This window comes from Onychostoma macrolepis, chromosome 02 (assembly GCF_012432095.1).
Source record: "Onychostoma macrolepis isolate SWU-2019 chromosome 02, ASM1243209v1, whole genome shotgun sequence".
Lineage (NCBI taxonomy): Eukaryota > Metazoa > Chordata > Actinopteri > Cypriniformes > Cyprinidae > Onychostoma > Onychostoma macrolepis.
The window spans coordinates 2,021,338-2,043,263 of NC_081156.1; the positions used below are offsets into that span (position 1 = coordinate 2,021,338).

The window sequence follows — 21,926 nt, forward strand, 5'->3', positions numbered from 1 at the left end:
CACTTTTTTTTTTTTTTTTTTGGAAGTGCAGACTTATTGAATACATCTGATGGAACTGACTGAGTTTGAAGCACAGTTTCCCCCCATGGAATTTAGCATTAAACTAAAAGTGCAAACATATATCTGCAGTTGTATTGCAGTTTGCACCCTTAGCAACCTGTTATAGTTGCACACATCATATGCATTGCATAAGAAAGTGTCATGAACAAAAGCTTAAAAGTTACAGAGTCACACATGCATGCAAACATGCAGTGTCATTCAAAAGTTTTTTCTGTTCTCCACCACCTACCCTTCACCCTCCCAGGTTTTGCCTTAATGTTGTTAAGAAGTGACTTACCACAAGACCTCCAGAGAAAGAAAGTGTGTCAGAGAAAGATCACCAGTGTGAAGGAGTGCAGGGGGAGGGAGAGATTGAAAATTGAAAGCAGCTGATGTCCAATATGCTCCAACAGAAAAAAGAACAAGCACAAAAGCAGACCATGGAAAACAGTAGCACACTTTATTTGTCCCAGAGCTTCCAAGCATCAATGTCAGTGTTCTTCCATCCATTTGCCGCACCATTTATCTGTTCCTCTTGTTGCAAAACACAAGCTTAAAGGGACCATTGATGTTCATTGTTTGATGCGTGATTAGGAATTTAGGACTTGAGGATTTCGATTTTTATGGATGTGTGAAGACGTTAATTGGGTCTGAAATGGTATTAGAGATGCAGCAGCTTCTGTGAAAAGGTAAGACCTACTGTATGTAATCTGGTTAGTTTTGGAGGTTTGGAGATGCTCCTTTTGGGAGTAATTAAATAGCTTTAGAGAGCAGCTTAGCACATGTGGCCTGGGCCAGGGCCAATGCCATCTGTGTTTTATGAACTTCAGGTGTGCATGTTCATTTTTGTGTGTGTGTGCGCTCACCAGATGTGCGCCACGGTTAAACAGTGAAAGCCAACTGTATCATTTTTTCCCCCCTCATTGTTGCCTCATACTCTGAACATTTAGCATGCGATCGAACGTGATTTAGTTCAATCACACTTTTGGACTCGGCCGCTTGGGCCTGTCTTGTTGGACACTACTTTTTGTTTTTGACTGTTTGTTAGTTTATTTTGCTGGAAATATGAACATGCTTGATTCTGGGGTTTTGGGAGAGTCGTTGCCTATGGGGAATAGCTCTGTGGAGTTCATTGGTGTGTCTCTGTCTGTGCAGAAGTTGGGCAGCAGTATGCAGTGTGAAGAGGGCACTGAGTGGCTGCTGGAGCTGCTGATGGAAGTGCAACTGCAGCAGTATTTCCTGCGCATCCGTGATGAGCTCAACGTTACACGTCTCTCACACTTTGACTATGTGAAGAATGAGGACCTGGAGAAGATCGGTATGGGCCGGCCCGGTGAGTCTAACCAAGGTGTTTGCTTGTAGGTTCATTACAAAAAATGCTTTCCAAAAGGCAGTGTACTCAAAGAACAGAATCGACATATATGCAGAGATTCAAAACAAATTTTCCTGATTTAAATTTTGGTGATTGACATAGTGATAACCAGAGGAATGATGAAGACTGAAAAAACTTTATTGTATTACAAAATAAAAACATATTTTATATTAGCTCTAAGCAGTAAGTCAGTGTAAATGCTAAATATTTTCTGCCACGGTAACATTGAGATGACAAAGAAAACAAATCAGTCATGTCTGAATATGTTTAGTAGCTTTAAAGGGGTCATCGGATGCCCATCTTCCACAAGCTGATATGATTCTTTAGGGTCTTAATGAAAAGTCTATAACATACTTTAGTTAAAATTTCTCAATGGTAATGTAAAAAACACCCTTTTTAGCCCGTCAAAATCAGCTCTGTAGATGAAGCTGGATAATGAATGATTTGCGCGAACATAAATGCATTTAGACAGGTTGGTTATCATCGCATTCCTTTCAAAAATTAAGGTAACGGTAATCCTCTGCGTCTTCAGTGGCTCAGATGTCGGGAGTAAATAACGACCTGTCATTAGTCCCGTCCAGTTCTGATGGGGCTTACAGCAACCCTCCTTCACATCAAATAAATGTCACTCCCTGATATTTTGTGATGTAAATGTGATATTAAAACATTTATTTCATATTATTATATACAATCCCTTACGAAAATTAACAATGGTATTACTATAGTAAATGTAGGCTAGGCTAACCGTGTTTTTTGGGCATTTTTATTACCAGTTGTAGCCTATAACCACAGTTTTACTACAAATACCATGGTTAAACTATGGTTAGTGTAACAAAACATGTTTAATTTGTTTTTACCATGGTTTGCCTATAATAACCATGTTTTTTTGGTTGTAACCACGGTAAATTTTCGTAAGGGATATATATTTCATGTTATTTTATATATTTTTTTATTTTACGGCGTGTATTTGTGAAAATGATTAGGTTATACGTTTAGCACACACCACATAATGCTGTGCATTTCAAGGCACTTCAGTAGACCTTTAATGTTACCTATGTTTTGTCAATATTAAAATTATTTTTAATATATAAATAAAAAAGTATGACAGGCTTTTACTCTAGTCTTTATCACTTTATTAAGATTAAGCAAAACAAAACGACAAATGTTTACTTTCACAAGCCGTCATGTATAGGCTTGTAGCAAGCTGTCTCTTGCCTGGAGACTCAATCAGGTAACAAAAAGCATTGGGAAACGACACCTCTGGCCATTCCATTGGGTTGTTTGTCCAGTCACAGATACCGTACGGACAGTCCGACCCAATACGGCTCAGTTTTTCGACGTATCGTGCTCTGTCAAGCAGCAAAAATGATTTTATGTACACCCACGCTTTCATTTTCCCCCACGCTGACTCCGCTCACACAGCTATGACACGACACCGACCAACTCAATTCATTATTACATCCAACAACAAAACACCTCAATCGCTTAATCGGAGACATTCTTGTCTTCCCCTGCACCAGAGTCGACACAATGGCGGACAGCTCTCCGCTCACTCAGGGGGGGGTCTAAGGTAAGACGGCCTTGTCAGTTAGCTATAGTGGGAGGGGCCTGTGCAGAACTAAGTCATTCTGACAGGAATCTCCGAATGGCCTGATTTGAGAACGGGGATTTTAAAATAGGTATTTAAAGAAAAACACTGGATGGATTTTTATCATTATAGGGTGGATGTGTACACTAGGGGTGTGAATCGGCACTGGTTTCACGATTCAATTCGAAGACGATTATCATGTCAACGATTCGATTCAATTCGATATCACGATGCATCACGATTATATCAAATTTATTTTGTGCATTTTTATTAAATTATATAAGCAGGCTACTTTTTAAAATAATTGTTAATTAGTATTTTAATTAATATATAATTAACTAATTATTAAGAATTAAAAGTAAATATAGCTTTAAAACATACAAGCAAATATGAAGTAATAAAGGGGGGAAAAGACAATTACAAGTGATAAACAAAAAGCACTTTCAGTATCTGGGAGTGCTTTTAAGTATCGAAAGTTTACAGATAATCATAGTCATGGGTTTTTCTTTTTTCCTCAGCATTATTGCCATTTGATTATTACTGATGAGCAGAGGCAGACAAAGTACACAACTCCATTACTTGAGTGAAAATGACAGATATTGCTGGTCAAATATTATTCCATTCCAAGTAAAAATTGTAAAGACAGATTTTTACTTAAGTAAAAGTACAAAAGTACTTGCTTTTAAAAGTACTTAAGTACGAAAAGTAAATTTCCTTTGTCAATGCACTGTTTTATTATTGTTGTGCGTAATACTTGCAATACCTCTGAAGCAACTTACAATACATTACAGCTACTGAATACACTGACTAGCTTGTAGTATCTTTGGAATAAAGAGCTTTTAGAATGTTAAAAACCTATGGGGGAAAAAAAAACAACAAAATTATTATTTAACACCCCTTCCCACCCCCACAAAAGCAGGATGGTAGTAATCTCACACAACTCTTACAGTGTGTGTGCACACATCTATGTGTAGCCATTCATCCACATTTGAACAGAGTGGACAGTGAAATCCTGTAAATACAGAGTAAGGAAGAAAAAAAATCACACCTGCTTTAAAACCCAGCAACACAACTGTAGCTGTATAACTTTACAATAGCAACACTGCTTTAAAAAAAAAAGCAAAACAGCAAGACTTATTTGAAATCAAAACAAAAATTTCAAAAATGCTGTCTAATCTCTCTCACGGTACTTTGATGTCACACACAGAACGGTCTGTCCAGTGCTGCTTCAGGTCCAACACCTATGGTGTTTTATTAGGAGACGCACAACAGTTCTTCTGTGGCTTTATAGGTAATATTTTCAAGTACACAATTTAGCAAAATGAGACTATATCGTGTCTAATATATACCACATTATTAACTTTTTATTACATTTGCAACTGGTCAGTGTTCACAAAAATGCTGGGAAATCACTTCATGTAGCCCGTTACCTGAAAGAGTGATTACTGATAAACTGTCTGAAAAAAAAGAGTGTCACGTTTTGGAGAAGAAAAAAAAATCACCCACCGACTTTCAAAGCTGCTACATAGAAACAACTTTCTACTTCGAGGACTTTGATAGAAATGTAGTGGAGTGAAAAGTACAATATTTGTCTTTCAAATGTAGTGAAGTTAAAGTCATAAGTTTCCAGAAAAAATAATACTCAAGTAAAGTACAGATACTCAAAAAGTGTACTTAAGTACAATACTCAAGTAAATGTACTTAGCTACTGTCTGCCTCTGCTGATGAGATCATAGACACTGGCAGCTTTAATACACTGCATTCACACTGATGCACAGATCTATTTCCACATGTCAGATGTTTTGTCCAGTTCTGAAAACATAACTGACTGTGTTTACATCAATGCGTATAATAAAAGTCGATGCAAGTGCATTTACTGCAACCGCAGCCACGAGCTTCAGGACAAACAAACACAAAGCGCACATGAAAATCTGTCAGTACGTGAGTTTTATGCATCTAATGTACTGCATTCCAAACGGCAGAAATGAAAGCATATCTAAAGTAAAAGACTAAAATAATAGCGAGTGTAAGCACTGTCAAGCATGCCCGGCTCCACAGGGGGCCAGGGTGGGTCTGGCCCACCCAATCAGGAGCTTGGCCCACCCTGGCCCCGTAACAGCCGATCCAAAAATTTGTGTGATATTCAATAAAGCTCCATATATTTTTATTTTTTGTTTTCTTACCACCCGCTTCTGCAACGCGTGTGTTACACTCCCGCCCACACCCGCAAACATTCTAATGTTGTATATACAGGTGCTGGTCATATAATTAGAATATCATCAAAAAGTTGATTTATTTCACTAATTCCATTTAAAAAGTGAAACTTGTATATTATATTCATTCATTACACACAGACTGATATATTTCAAATGTTTATTTCTTTTAATTTTGATGATTAGAGCTTACAGCTCATGAAAGTCAAAAATCAGTATCTCAAAATATTAGAATATTTACATTTGAGTTTGAATAAATGACCATCCCTACAGTATAAATTCTGGGTATATCTTGTTATCTGAAACCACAATAATGGGGAAGACTGCTGACTTGGCAATGATCCAGAAGACGAACATTGACACCCTCCACAAAGAGGGTAAGTCACAGAAGGTCATCACTGAAAGGTGTGGCTGTTTACAGAGTGCTGTATCAAAGCATATTAAATGCAAAGTTGACTGGAAGGAAGAATTTGGGTAGGAAAAGGTGCACAAGCAACAGGGATGACCGCAAGCTTGAGAATACAGTCAAGCAAAGCCGATTCAAACACTTGTGAGAGCTTCACAAGGAGAGAACTGAAGCTGGAGTCAGTGCATCAAGAGTCATCACGCTCAGACGTCTTCGGGAAAAGGGCTACCAAGCCACTTCTGAACCAGAGACAACGTCAGAAGCATCTTAACTGGGCTGTGTAGAAAAAGAACTGGACTGTTGCTCAGTGGTCCAAAGTCCTCTTTTCAGATGAAAGTAAATTTTACATTTCATTTGGAAATCAAGGTCCCAGAGTCTGAAGGAAGAGTGGAGAGGCACAGAATCCATGTTGCTTGAAGTCCAGTGTAAAGTTTCCACAGTCAGTGATGATTTGGGCTGCCATGTCATCTGCTGGTGTTGGTCCACTGGGTTTTCTGAAGTCCACAGTCAACGCAGCCATCTACCAGGAAATTTTAGAGCACTTCATGCTTCCTTCTGTTGACAAGCTTTATGGAGATGCTGATTTCATTTTCCAGCAGGACTTGGCACCTGCCCACACTGCCAAAGGTACCAAAAGCTGGTTCAATGACCATAGTGTTACTGTGCTTGATTGGCCAGCAAACTCGCCTGACCTGAACCATTGTCAAGAGGAAGATGAGAGACACCAGACCCAACAATCCAGAAGAGCTGAAGGCCACTATCAGAGCAACCTGGGCTCTCATAACACCTGAGCAGTGCCACAGACTGATCGACTCCATGCCACGCCGCATTGCTGCAGTAATTCAGGCAAAAGGAGCCCCAACTAAGCATTGAGTGCTCTACATGCTCATACTTTTCATTTTCATACTTTTCAGATGGCCAAGATTTCTAAAAATCCTTTCTTTGTATTGGTCTTAAGTAATATTCTAATATTTTGAGATACTGATTTTTGACTTTCATGAGCTGTAAGCTCTAATCATCAAAATTAAAAGAAATAAACATTTGAAATATATCAGTCTGTGTGTAATGAATGAATATAATATACAAGTTTCACTTTTTGAATGGAATTAGTGAAATAAATCAACTTTTTGATGATATTCTAATTATATGACCAGCACCTGTAATTTTCGTGCATCATGGAGCCGCTATCAATATATCATTGAAATCGCTTTTGAATGAGCACTGGCGCCGTTCACTTTCACTTTCGATTTCGCAATCACACGCATTCTGTGTACACACAACTTGCATAACAGTGACTGTAAAATATGTATTTTAGGTATGGAGATGACATATGCACTACCAGTCAAATGTTTTTGAACAGTAAGATTTTTAATGTTTTTCAAAGAACTTCTGCTCACCAAGCCTGCATTTATTTGATCCAAAACACAGCAAAAACAGTAATATTGTGAAATATTTTTACTATTTAAAATAACTTTATATTTTAAAATGTAATTTTTTCCTGTGAGTCAAAGCTGAATTTTCAACATCATTACTCCAGTCTTCAGTGTCACATGCTGATTTGCTGTTCAAGAAACATTATTATTATTATTATTATTATTATTATTATTATTATTATCAATATTTAAAACATATCGTTTATTTTTTTTTCAGGATTCATTGATGAATAGAAAGATCCAAAGATCAGCATTTGTCTGAAATAAAAAGTTTTTATACATTATGCCATTCAAAAGCTTGGATGTATAGTATAGAAAGTATAGAAATTAATAGAAATTAATACTTGGTATAGAAATTAATACTTTTATTTAGCAAGGATGCTTTATTGATCAAAAGTGATGAAAAAGACATTTATAATGTTACAAAAGATTTCTATTTCAGATAAATGATACATTCTTCTGAATTTTCTATTCATCACAAAACCTGAAAAAAATTAAACTCAGCTGTTTTCAACATAACAATAATAATAATAATAAATGTTTTTGGAGCAGCAAATCAGAATATTATAATGATTTCTGAAGGATCATGTGACTGGAGTAATGATGCTAAAAATTTGGCTTTGAAATCACAGGAATAAATTACATTTTAAAACATATTCAAATAGAAAGCAGTTATGTTAAATAGTAAAAATATTTCACAATATTACCGTTTTTGCTGTGTTTTGGATCAAATAAATGCAGGCTTGGTGAGCAGAAGTTATTTGAAAAACATTAAAAATCTTACTGTTCAAAAACATTTGACTGGTAGTTAGGGGTGTGCGATTTGACGATTTTTGATCGTGGACGATAAAAATGTCTCCACGATCTGCTTTTGAAGAAATATCGTAGTATCGCGCTACAGCGCACATTCTATCAGCTGCAGTTCTTATTCCTCAGTCTCAATATACTGTACATTATTCGGATCTGCTTTAAAGCCTTGCCGGTTAAATGTTTTATTCACGCGTTGGTCTGACGTGCGCTTTTTCTGAGCCCGTACACCCGAAGCGCGCGTGCTAAAGCCTGTCAAAAAGCACCTGATTACTGGCCTAAGTTATCTTGTGCACTAATACTGTCAAAACACACAAGGTTTATGTATAGACTCCGTTGCTTATGTCTAAAATGAGTAAGTAAACAGCTGAGAGAAAACTGATGCGTGCCTCTGTATGTTAGATGCGTGCATGTCTTAAAGGGGCAGTACTGGATAAAAGGGATAGTTCACCTTAAAATTTAATTTCTGTCATTATTTACTAACTCGCATGTTGTCCCAAACCTGTATTAATTTCTTTCTTGTGCTGAACACAAAAGAAGATATTTTGAAGAATGTGGGTAACCAAATAGTATCTGGTCCACACTGACTTTTGATAGAAGGAAAAAAAAAGACTATGGAATGTCACTGGGGACCAGCAACTGTTTGGTTTTCCATGTGCCTCAAAATAGCATTTATGTTTAGCAGAAGAAACTCATTCAGGTTTAAAGAAACTTTTGAGTGAGTAAATGATGGTATAAATATAAAACACTTTTTATTTTGGGGTTAATTATTCCTTCAATGTTAATAAAACACCAAAACACAAAGAGAAAAATCACTCACTACTCTTGACTGAAAAACGTTAATACAGTTGATTTAATAGGAATCAATCTATATAGTGTTTTATTTTTATATTTGTTGATTCAATTTATTGAATGCTCCTGCTAAATACACCTATTGTACCTGAAAATAAAACACTGTTTTATTTGTATAGTATGTGTATTTGTAATGTGTATCTTTGTTCTCATTTTTTTAATAACAAAGATAAAATAATGACAAAGATTTTTATCTTCGCCCACTTTGGCCTAAATATCCGCCATTCTTTTTTAATATTTTTGTTATCTTGAAAGGTTTTGTCTTTATAATAGGGAAATTAGTTTGGCTGTAATGCTCAGACAACTTGCAAAATAGTAAAATCAACATGACAAAGAATCGTGATAAAATCGTGAATCGTGATTTTTCTTAAAAATATTGTGATATTATATTTTTGCCATATCGCCCACCCCTACTGGTAGTGCATATGTCATCTCCATACCTAAAATACATATTTTACAGTCACTGTTATGCAAGTTGTGTGTACACAGAATGCGTGTGATTGCGAAATCGAAAGTAAAAGTGAAAGTGAACGGCGCCAGTGCTCATTCAAAAGTGATTTCAATGATATATTGATAGGGGCTCCATGATGCACGAAAATTATATACAACATTAGAATGTTTGCGGGTGTGGGCGGGAGTGTAACACACGCGTTGCAGAAGCGGGTGGTAAGAAAACAAAAAAGAAAAATATATGGAGCTTTATTGAATATCACACAAATTTTGGGATTGGCTGTTACGGGGCCAGGGTGGGCCAAGCTCCTGATTGGGTGGGCCAGACCCACCCTGGCCCCCCGTGGAGCCGGGCCTGCTTGACAGTGCTTACACTCGCTATTATTTTAGTCTTTTACTTTAGATATGCTTTCATTTCTGCCGTTTGGATTGCAGTACATTTAGATGCATGAAACTCATGTACTGACAGACTTTCACGTGCGCTTTGTGTTTGTTTGTCCTGAAGCTCGTGACTGTGGTTGCGGCTGCGGTAAATGCACTTCATTTCTGAAGGATCATGTGACTGGAGTAATGATGCTAAAATGATTTTGTAGGCAAGACAACACTAATGTATAAAATGTAAGTATATTTTAAAAGTATATATGTTTCTCTTGACTTGTAGATTTGTGTATTTTTTTTCACAGAGCTTGTTGCAATGCATTCTTCAATTCTTGAGCATAGTAATAGCCCACTCCAGTCAGTGCTTTGTTGATGATTGTTTGTGGATGTTGGGCGAATGTCAGTAAGAGCTTTTGCAGCTCTCAATACAAAATCAGATGCTGTTTACACAAGTGGCAGGTCATTGTTCTTCAAAAGCCAGCTTTGTGAAGCTTCATCAGGGAATGACATAGCGTTTCTGTTTGTGTCTACTAATATCAGCACCTAAATCCAAAGGTCACTAGATCTAAATTGGTTCAACCCAAGAATGAATATTTTCTCAGAGTTAGATAATGGACAAAGGTGACAAAGATGCATCTTTTTAATACAACAGAAGGCAGTCTGTGACTGATGAAACTTATTGAAAAGCAGGGATTTTTTTTCCACTGGTAAACCCAGCACAAGTTTGAGTGTCTGCCAAATCTAATCAGCGTGTCATTCCACACTCAGTATTAAGCCTTTGTGTGATGCCTGAAGTGTAAACTGTGCTAATGTAATTTCCTTTATGCCAGCCTGATTATTGCCCAACTCAAGCTCATTACATGGGTCTTCTATCACTCTCGCTTTTCTCTCTTTTTTTGGCACACGTCCTATTTTGTCATCTCTTCTTTCTTTCCTTCAGTCTTTTTCATTCTCACCCTGTTTGTTTCTTCCTGATTAATTAAATAGTCAAAAGCATTTCTAAATAATTTATTTTATTTATATATATATATATATATATATATATATATAATTAAATTCTAGTTAATAATTTATCTGGTAACTATTCCTTTAACATAATGTTTTAATAATCATTCTATTATAGTATTATCATTACATTAGGCTAAGTAATATATTTCTATCACAGTTTCTTCAAGTTAAACCAGACTTTTATTTTGACGGATTGTTTTGAAGACCTTTTAAGTTTTTCTGTTTATATATGAGTTTTAGAAATTATGTTCATGTGTTCAGGTACTCATATATTGGCAGCAGAGGCTGAAAACAACACGAACATCATGCATGCTTCATTATGTGTAGTAAGCGAAGCCACACATCTCGTGCCATTCATACACACAGAGTAGGGCTGGGCGATATATTGCATGCGATTGTCATGCATCTCATCAGTAAAGCCGGTTCCGTGATTAGCGGTAAATCTCCATCACCTGCTTTCAAATGGAGCAGCATTTAATACACAGAGCCGTAGTTAACTGATAAGCTACACAATATCTTATATTGCGTAGCTTTTTCTTATTGATATCACACTGAAGCTGTGTAATTTTCATAGTAGCGTACCCTTTAAGCTCACCTTACAATAATGTGAAATATTTAAAAATTACAGCACTGTAAAACCACAGACCAGCAATAAACTGTCAATTTATAATATTATGGATGTAAAAGTACAAGCCAGTAATGCCTGTGAAGTAATATATTAGCGTAGCACACAATCTTATACAGTTAGTCAGCTAACTGTGTTCTGTAGCATGTGTTGCTAAAACTTTCTTTTGGATCTAATGTAATCATTTCCCACATCCAAGTTCCAGGTTATAATATGATAAAGTCTAAACATTAATCTCTTAATTTTACAGTAAGTAGTGAAACTTACCCAAAATAAAGGCTTAAACATCTAAAAAATTCACATTTAAAGGGCTCCTGTTTTGGTGAAAGTTTTTAGACCGCTTTCAAAATGGCTGATAGACAGTGTAAACACATGGAGAGCCATATCTCAGTGTGCAATGATCTGATTGATTTGAAATTACAGGAGGTATATAGTAACAAGACATCAAGTAGGATAATAAATTATTTTTTGTTTTATAATCTGATCTCAAAAATGGAAGTGTGCTTAATGGGTACGTTTACCCTAATTCCTAAGGTTGGTTTTTTCTCTATAAAAAATAAATAAATAAAAAAAAGTACTTTTCTGGTGTCCTTGCACATATCATGACAATTACAAGGTTTAACACGATTTTTAGCTTTCTTTTGACACGGGTAGTAAGCATTTTTATTGCACTAACTAATATGTAACAGTGTTTATTTTTTATTTTTATTCAGATACATTGGTTTGCTCCAGATGTCACTGTTGATAAAGCTGAACTTGTTTATTCATTAAATAATAATTCTCTCATTTGCTTTTTTTGACAGGGCAAAGACGGCTGTGGGAGGCGGTGAAGAGGAGAAAAACCATGTGCAAGCGCAAGTCTTGGATGAGCAAGGTATGTCATCAGCCTTCCTCACATGCACTGACAGATTAATGAGGCTTCCAGTCCAGGATCAGGTCCCACACACAAACACACATCTGTACACATGCAGCTGGACAAGGGTCTTGCTTTGTTCATTGGTCATTCAGCTCACATTGTCCCTCAGGTAGTATCAAGAGTATCTAACTTGCAAAGTGTCTTATTGAACCTGAAGGGAAGAAATCAAGAGCTAACATTTAAAGCACTTGACCTAGACGATTTCCACAGCCTTTCATCTTTTTTTCAACAGCCTAAATGTCAAGCTGAGGTTGTGATATCTTCTCAAAAGATAACTCTCTGTTCATGGAGCTGAGCAGTTCAGGAATTGAGTTTCTTTAAAGTTAGAGTAAGGAAACACATTTTGTCATCGATAGGGCTGGGTATCAAGTTCGATACTTTTTAGGCACCGACCGAATTGCCTCGATCAAAAAACGTCTTGTCGTTCGGTGCCAAATTTCGATATCTAAGGGGTTAATCTCATCAGCATCAGTGAGCCAATAAGCCTGCAGCACTAGGTGTGTTTGACTAGAAGTGACGCGGTGCAGATTGATCAGTGTCTGACATCCGCAAGAGCGATTCGAAAGCGTATACAGAGCAGTCTGCTCTCTATCGCGCGGTTTTGTTTACTACACACAGACTGAAGCGCGCGTGACGCTCGCAGTGATTTCAGCGTTTGCCGTCTCACTAAATGAGGACATAAACACATGAACAACATCTCCAGAACTGCTCTGAGAGTCACTTCATTAGCATTTTAACGTTTGATTTGAGTAAAACTAGCGTCATATCATATACACACAGAACTGTAAAGGTATTCACGGCAACTCGTCAAAATAAAAGTTCGGTTTAACTTAGAAGACACTGCGGCAGAAATACATTACTATTGTTCAGAAGAATGTACATACTGTTACTACTAGGCTACTATTAAAATTATTAAAACTTTAGTTTTTTTAAGTAATGATCACACAACATTTCTTCCATGTTTTAATTTTAATAGTAAATCCCCTTTGTTTGCCAAAATAAATAAATAAACTTTGATTTTCAATAATTTAAAGATAAATTAAATTAATGTTTTATGCCTTCATTTGAAAACCAGAACACAGAATTTCGGAGGAAAAATAAAACATTTCATAAGGCTATTTTAAGAATAAATTTGAATAAGTTTTTATGTATTCAAATAATTAGACATTCTACACCAGAATTTAATAACAATAATGAATAATGAACAATTATGAAAGTGGATAAAGATTTTCAATTTCTTGAAGTCTTTAACAACCTAGAATAAATGAATAGAAATGATGACTCTGTCTGAGCTATGTGTTTTAAAATGAACACGCACTAGTGTAAATGTAGCCTAACAGATGTGTAAACTGAAAACTATTTGAACTTTATTAAAATTATTTGCACTGATTTATTGTGTTGGATATATTTTGTTCCTTTGTGCAGTGGCTCAGGAGATGAGGCTTTGAGTCTGTATAAATGTTAACAAGCTGAAACTTTTTTTTTTTTTTTCAAAGTTTTTTGAGATAATGTAATCTTTCTAAAATTGATTTCATAAAATTGGTATCGAAAAAGTATCGTTCAGGAACCGGTATCGAACTCGAGGTATCGTTATCGATATCGAAAATTTTTAAATGATACCCAGCCCTAGTCATCGACACTAAACTTGAGTGAGGCCTGTTGCTTCACCCCTCTGAAATTTACCAACTTATTTTCACTCTTTTACACATAATACTGAAATGTCTGCTCTGAATGCTGAAGCAGCAAGTGCTGGCTCAGGCCTGCCGCTCACTCTCTAAAGCACTAACCAGGTTAATGGTCCATCAAATGCTGCAGGAAGAGCATCAAATTGGCCTCAGTCACAAGCAATAAATCGGCACAATGTGGGCCATTCTCTAGGGTTTGTGTGTGCATGTGCAGAGGAAATTAAGTTTATAGTTGATTCTGTAGGCCAGGCTGAAATGCAGTTTGCATCATTCTGACAAAATAAAATTTTCAGCATATTGGACGATACATTGACTTTTTACAGTATTTTGTTGATGATATAAACTGAACCAATATCATAAATATTGCATTGATATTAACAGAATTTGGTCTGGCAAGCATGAAAAAGTTTGTATAAAGAAGATTCACTTTGTTTCATCAATTAAAAATAAAATAGTAAAATTTAGAAAGGCAAACATAAATGGTATTGAAAGCCAAAATATTAAGTGTCACTGATGATGACGCATTCGCATGCTGTCCTTTCCATGCTGGAAAGCATGCGCATGCGTCGTGGCAAGATGGTATGAGGAGGAGAAAAATTGTTGAATAAAGTCATTATTTTTGTTTTCTTTGCTCACAGAAAGTATTCTCGTAGCTTCGTAAAATTACAGTTGAACCTCTGATGTCACATGGATTATTTTACTGAAGTCCTTGCTACGTTTCTGTGCCTTGATCATGATAGTACCCTTGCTGTCTATGGAGGGTCAGAGAGCTCTGATTTCATCAAAAATATCTTAATGTGTGTTCCGAAGGTCACACGGGTTTGGAACGACATGAGTAATTTAATGATAGAATTTTCAATTTTGGGTGAACTATCTCTTTAACTTTACCAATTTTTACTGCTGCATACAGCTGATACCTATTGTATTTAAATGGAATTATCTGAGGAATAAATAATGTTGAAACTAGAAATGTAGCTTGTTTCCCTCTATCACAACAATTGTATTGAACAAACCTGTCTGAGTGCCAAAAATGCACTGAAATTGTACATTTAAGGCATATTAACTTGCTCTCAGTAGTCTGTTCATAAGATTCTGTATTTGACTCAGTTTCTGGAATATTTGGAAGAAGGGATTTTGTTCATTATGACAGCTTCTTGAAGCTAACGAGTTCAAATATGCAGTATTGTAACTAGATGTTACTGCATTGAGAACCCACTATCTCTGGAATTAAACCATATATGACATGAAATATGAAAATTCCAAAAGAGAAGTTTCTTAGGAACCAGAACCAAAAATTATATTAAGATATATTTAATACTTTGAGTTGCAGTCGTGCAAACTTTTTAAAACAACGTTTCTGGCTCCCAGAGAGGTATGTTGTATGCAACTGGTTTGATAAAGGGAAACAAGCTACATTTCTTGTTGCAAAATTATTTGTTCTTCATACATTCTTTTTTTAAATGCAATAAGTATAAGCAATATCATGCAAAGTGACCCACATTTGGTTTTTGTACAATTTAACTGTGAATCAAACAAATTATCACATGGTGCCACATAAAATCCCAATATCTCCATGGGAATAAACCTTATAGGGCCTTAAGATAGGTAAGATACCATAAGAAATTGAGTTTAAAAAGATCCTAATACTTAGTGCAAGAATTGCTTTGATCACTAAAGTCAATAGATTTTACTTATAGACCCACCAATTTCTGTAGAAATATACCAACCTCATGTTATTTTTCAAAGTAATTTTTAACCCTAGTAATTTTCACCCCCCTCTACAAAGCAGTGTATTACTCAGTAAATATTCTTCCATGACATTTAATATTTTAGCTTTCTTAATCATTTATGTATTTCATTCTTTACAACAAAATATATATCAAAAACAGAATATTTAGCCGGGGACCTCTGGTTAAGTTGACAAGGAATGACCCAGATGTATATTAAACAAGTAAATGTAACTATGAGTCAACCTGGCAGCAATTTTTGTCACAGTGATTGTTTCTTTTTAACTTCTTAAGCCATTTGAGAGCAAATAGATAAATAATAAAATGCATATTAAATATTGTTAAAAGGCAAAAAAAATAGCATCTAGTTGTAAATGTATTTATTTAGAAAAGGGCCTGTTTTAGGTTTGTCAGACTCTTGAATGTTGGTTTGGTGTAGAAAAAAATAATCTAGGAGCTATATCGGACTGAGTAAAAGGAGCAGCTTGTTTTGCCCAGAATATTTTTATTACATACAATAAACTGACCTGAATAAATGTATGCTTTGCTTTGAGCTGTTTCTGTACAGCTGGTTATAGTGTGTCCTCAGTGTTAGAGTTGTTTTCATAGGGCTGGATGTCTGGGTGGTGCTGACCAAAGGCCTCACTAGAGCCAGAGTCAGTTTTAACCTGAGTAAACAGCAACAGCAGTTAGTGCATTTACAGTTATAACAGACACATTTATTAATTTCTGTGTATGTATGTTTGTCTGCCCTGCTCTGTTTTTAATATTTAAAATACCACTACAATGTTTTGTTTCTGTGTTTGCCTATTGAATGTGTGTTAAGTGTGTATTTGTGCCTTACCGGTATCTCATTTTCTAACAGTGTACAAAGAGCCAAGGCTAGAATTAGAGAGACCATAGAATGAATCTGGCTCTTCCAGCTCCATCTGACTTCCCACGTCATTAATCTCCTACTCTTCACTTATATTTACATAATAGACTGTGTATATGTGTGTGCTCATTTACAATATGTGTTGAGAGGAAGTGTGTATGTGGGAGTGATATGCACACAGGATTGACAAACGATTGCTCTTGTCTAAACCATCAGCTTTAGGGCAAATTCCTCTGTCTGTGGGATGAGAGGACATCTTGACCTTTGGCACCAGAAATGGCACACTTGTGTTAAATGAAGCACATGCACAGATATCCTCTACTCCCATACTCTGTCAGGAAAAATGCACAAATATTTTACCTTTTTGGGTACAGCAGCTTGCCATTGGTGCAGTACCCTTAAATGGACAATGGTGTACCTTATTTAACCCTAAAAGGTGCATGTTAGTAGTAATATTACCTTAAGGTACTACTATGAACCTTTTAGGTGTAAATAAGGTATAGAGTTGTTGTTAAAAAGCATCGAGCTTTTGTACCCCTAAAGGTACAATTTTGAACATCTGAAAGTGTACATGATTGTTAACTGCTTTTATAAAGTCAAATATAAAGTACATGCACACAGTTTGATATGGATGTTCAATATGTGACCATCCACTTAGCCTCCCTCAGCTCTTTTATACATGTCAAATAATGAAACCAACACACACACACACACACACATACACACACACACAGACTTATTTTCTCCCTTGTGTGAAGGCTTTAGTTGCAGCTTTGGCCAGGGCCTACAGGAAGTGGCTTGCGAGGATGAGAGCTTTCTAAAATTACACCTGTTTGTTTCCGTTTCTGGCACCGAGAACAGACTGAGTAATCTGCCTCCTCACTCCACTGTTAGTGTGTGGGGGCATGCTTTAGTTGACACTTACCCTTAGAAAATGTTCTCCTGTTTCAAATGTTGCTTTCATGCAGATATGTGTGGATGTCTATATAGTTTTGTGTTTGAATGTGTTTTGTGACAGTTTTGGTGGCAATTACTATGTGGACAGTAAAACCTGAATCATCTATATTGTGGAGAGCAACTATCCCGCTTTGAAACAGCTTAATAAACATACTAATTAATGTCTTAAAAATGTAAAAATATAAAAAGCTATTGTGAGGGTCAGGAAGCAAAAATATCATTGGCTCAGTATACAAATGTCAATGGAAAGTCCAGAACCGAGATGGAAAGATGAGTTTGGATGTGTTACTCATTGAGGCATTTGTCAGTGTGTAATATATGTTTGCTATGTGTATGGTTATCAGACAGTAGTCTGGGGTTCAAGGCTCTGTCTAGATCCTCTATATTCACTCCGGTCCCAGTTCAGTTCTTCTATTTTCAGCCTGTCCGTCAAATCCAGGCTCTCAGTCTCAAGGCTACAGACATTGCGTTCCGGCTTTCTCTATTTTTGTTTCCTCTTTTTTTGCAGTGTCACCACTCTCTCTAATCTGATCTTTCTGTCTGTTTTTAATGGGTTAAAGTCAGGGTCACCTCTCACTCCTCCACCTTCCGTTCACGTCCGTCCTCCTTGTCCCTTGAGTTTGTAGCCCCTGGCTTCCCTCAGCCCACACTCTGGTTCTTGATAACTCAGCTCTCCTTGGCCAACCCACAGGCTCCTCTTACAAAGTGCCTCAAGAGCCGATAAGCAGTTAGAAAGAGCAGTTCTTCGTGGAATCACACACACTCACTCACTCACTCTCTCTCTCTCTCTCTCTCTCTCCCTCTCTCTCTCTCTCTCTTTTATTGTGATTTCTACTGCTGTCCTTCTTTTTGGTTTTGAGATGTTCCCCGTTTACACACATCTTTACCGTAATGGGATAGAGACTGTCCAATGAGTCCTCAAGTTCCTGGTACACATTTGATGCAGTTCTGGCTGCACACAATTAAAACATGGTTTGTGCACATAGGTTGCTGAGGGCTTTTACTTGTCACCTCTAGATGTTGACTTTGTTGTTGTTTATCCCTCAGGTGTTCAGTGGCAAGAGACCAGAAGGAGACTTCAGTCCCCAGCCAGCCAGTACGTTCCGAAAACTCACCACCACACCTCCTCCAGTGGATGGACAGCAGCAGGCCCTCACCTGTCTCATCAGTGAGAAAGACCTGGCCCTCTTTGAGAAACTGGGTGATGGCTCCTTCGGCGTGGTCAAGCGTGGAGAGTGGTTCACGCCAAATGGAAAAGTGGTGAGTAGACCTGCACGCTTAATTGTTAAAGTGCCCCTATTATGGGTTATGAAAGGTTCATATTTTGGTTTTGGGAGTCCCCAACAACAGGTTGACATGCATGCAAAGTAAAAAAAAAAAAACACTTTCATTGTCTTAAAATATGCATTTATTTTTTCCTTTTTTGCTCACGACTCCCAAACGGTTCGTTCAACGATTCATTTTTCCAAAGCCCTCCTTTGCGTGATCCTAATCTGCGGTGATTGGTCTGATGACCCAGTCTGTTGTGATTGGTCTACTGCGTGTAGCGCATGTCAATAACGGAACGCCCATCGCCATTCAACCAAGCAGCCATGGTATGCATTAGCCCAATGCAGAAACGCATTGATAAAGCACTGCAGTTTGTACACCAACGTATTGCAAAGTATTTATCAGTCACAACTAATCTAGCGAAACCATCTATAATCATCTTTAAAAAATAGTTTATACACTTTTTAACCACAAATGCTCGTCTCGTCTAGCTCTGCATGCGTACTTTGTCTGTGTACAACGGTTCAAGACAGGGTACGTCTAAAAACTCCCAACACTTTTCTCCTCCAACTTCAAAATCATACTACATTGTTGTTTTACCTTCTTTTTAATTTTTTTTTTTTTTTTGTAAAGGGTGTTTGACCCTCCTTGCACGTTCACTTTGTAAACACTGGGTCGGTGCTTCTGCAGCGATGTAGGATGATTTTGAAGTTGGAGGAGAAAATGAGTTGGGAGTTTTTCGACATACCCTAACTGTACCCTAACGGATTTACCCTCACAGTGCAGAGCACAACATCTTCTCCACAGGAATCCGCTACGGTATTTGAGGGAAGGGAGTTTCAAGTTTTCCCGGGTCTGCGTGCGTGCGGGCATAAATATGCTAATGTTTCACGTTGACGTCACCTTGAAACAGCTAAAGATTCGTTTAAAAAACGACTCGTTTTCATGACTCGGAGTCGACTCTTTCTTTTGAAAGACAAGAACTTTATACACGGTGCACTTTTAGATTTAAAACTTTGCATGATGTTTTCATTCACTTAGAGCTGTGTTACACGCTGCATGAAAGGTAATTTTCAAAAATCCATAATAGGGGCACTTAGATTACCATCTAAACACTCACGCGATCTTATTCCTAAATGACAACAATTCAGCTATGTCTATTAAGCCTGTTCTTAGTGTGAATCTTAACTTGCATTGAAAAGAATTAAAACCGCACACTCTGCACCAGTGTCATTTATTAACATGCTGCTCATGCTAGACTGATGCTGTAAAACATTCAAATCTTTGTTCGTGCTGGCGCTGATCAGGAGAGAGCAGCTGCCATGAATATGTACAGTGTGAAAGCTTCACAAATAGTACACATTATCATTATTTCTGTGTCATAAACATTACACAATTTCTGTGTAACAAAATAACGGAAGTACTGGAATAAAACATTATAGTTTGGGTGTGAACTGATATCTCCAGCAGTGATCAAAATAGTTAATCATCTTTTGATATTATTTTGATTCTTTGTGTTGTATGCCAGGTGGTGGCAACAACTTGACTAAAAAATTTATTTGTCATGGAATCATTCATTCAGAGATTCATTCACAAATGCTGCTGCTTCCGATAAAAAGCGGGTCTTTATAAATTAGACTATGCCTGCGTCCCAATGTGCAAACTATCCATCCTAAATTCTATGTGATATTAGTCATTTTCAATACTATTTAGGGCAGATAGAGTGGATAGTATGCACATTGGGACATAGGGATTGACTCCTTCATTCAAAAAATATTTCATTCAATTTAATATATTTGGTCATGAACATTTTGTCATCAGATTTATGGGAGAATCGCAAAAAACAACAACAACAACAAAAAAAACATGATTCTGAATTTATTCAGAATCTTTCAGAGTTCTAGTGGTGAGTGGGGGAGGAGAGAAAGGTTGAAGTGTTTGGAAAAACAGTGGGAGCTTTGTTAAAAAATACCAGCTTTGCAGATGCAGAATTCAGCCACCATCTCTGTCATGCACTGGGATATACTCAAGATGAGGATTCAAATTGTACCATTGACATTTTAGTGATATGTGTATTTGTTAATCTTTTTTTTTTTTTTTTAAATCTTCAACACTTGAAATCAAAAATTGAGGTAACACTTTGGTAAAGGGACCAATTCTCACTATTAACTAGTTGCTCATTTGCATGTCTATTATTAACATATTGGCTGTTTATTAGTACTTACAAAGCATATATTCTTGTTGGAAATTTTCTACATCCCCTATTCCTATCTAATGTACCTGAATTTAACAACTACCTTGCTAAATATTTGCAGCAAATTAGCAGTTTATTGAGGCAAAAGTCAGTTAATAGCAAGATTTGCACCTTAAAATAAAGTGTGACCATTAATGACTATTGCACATTTTGGCAGGAACATTGTTTGTCACATTCAGAAACTGAGATCAACAAAAGAATAGCTTTCAGACACTTTGTATCTGTGGTCCCACCTTTCCCTTAACGTGTTCCAGGGCTCCATGTGAACATCCTGTTTCAGGACTGATCTCTATGTGTCATTGTAGCAGCTGTGTTCTCTAGAGGAGGTTTGTAGGAGAGACGGGCCTCTAATGACCTGATGAGGGGTCAGATGTCGTGTGAACTGAGCCGGAGGCTGTAGTGATAGTGTATATTGCACACCAAAGGGTTCTTTCCACATGGGGCTTGAGTGGGAACATCTTTCCTGTGGCCATCTGTGCAGATCAAACACTGCTTCATTGCGCTGTACAGAATAATGTCAGGACCAAGCTGAGATTTATGTCAACTGCTCTTTTCATACATGTAACATTCTCGCACCCTCATCCAACTTAATGATTATAGCCTTTAAGGCAGTGGTCTCAAACTCAATTCCTGGAGGGCCACAGCTCTGCAGAGTTTAGCTCCAACCAACTCCAACTCACACCTGCTTGGAAGTTTCTAGTAATCCTGAAGAGCTTGATTAGCTGGATCAGGTGTGTTTGAGTAGGGTTGGAGCTAAACTGTGCTGAGCTGTGGCCCTCTAGGAATTGAGTTGCTTTTAATTTTCTGACTTGAATTGGACTTGATCGGTTTTCACATGCAAAGCAATTAAAGCAGATGAAGAAAATATCCTACACAACAGAAGCAACAGGTGGACAACATAAAGTGTCAAATACATTCTAACGATGTATGCATATTACTGACACTACCAGGTAAATTCATACGTAGTTTCCCAAAACTGTTTTTGATTGACACCTGCTTTGAACTTACAGAAGGATGGCATACAGAAAGATGCAATTTATTTGCACTATTTAGTTCTTTCTGAAAATGTAAAA

General features: G+C 37.0%; 1 protein-coding gene across 7 annotated transcripts in view; it reads left to right on the forward strand.

Moving 5' to 3' along the window:
- tnk2b (tyrosine kinase, non-receptor, 2b) overlaps positions 1 to 21,926 on the forward strand; it is a 122,558-nt gene that overhangs the window by 87,613 nt on the left and 13,019 nt on the right. For 3 of the 7 annotated variants that reach the window (XM_058761785.1, XM_058761794.1, XM_058761770.1), the window contains 3 exons: positions 1,195 to 1,387; positions 11,975 to 12,045; positions 18,378 to 18,590. In XM_058761785.1, coding sequence (XP_058617768.1) covers positions 1,210 to 1,387; positions 11,975 to 12,045; positions 18,378 to 18,590 — 462 coding nt within the window. In that variant the 5' untranslated portion in view covers positions 1,195 to 1,209. Of the gene's footprint in view, positions 1 to 1,194; positions 1,388 to 11,974; positions 12,046 to 18,377; positions 18,591 to 19,381; positions 19,666 to 21,926 lie in introns of those variants that run through there. The other 4 variants (XM_058761818.1, XM_058761777.1, XM_058761804.1 and 1 more) reach the window with 3 other exon arrangements.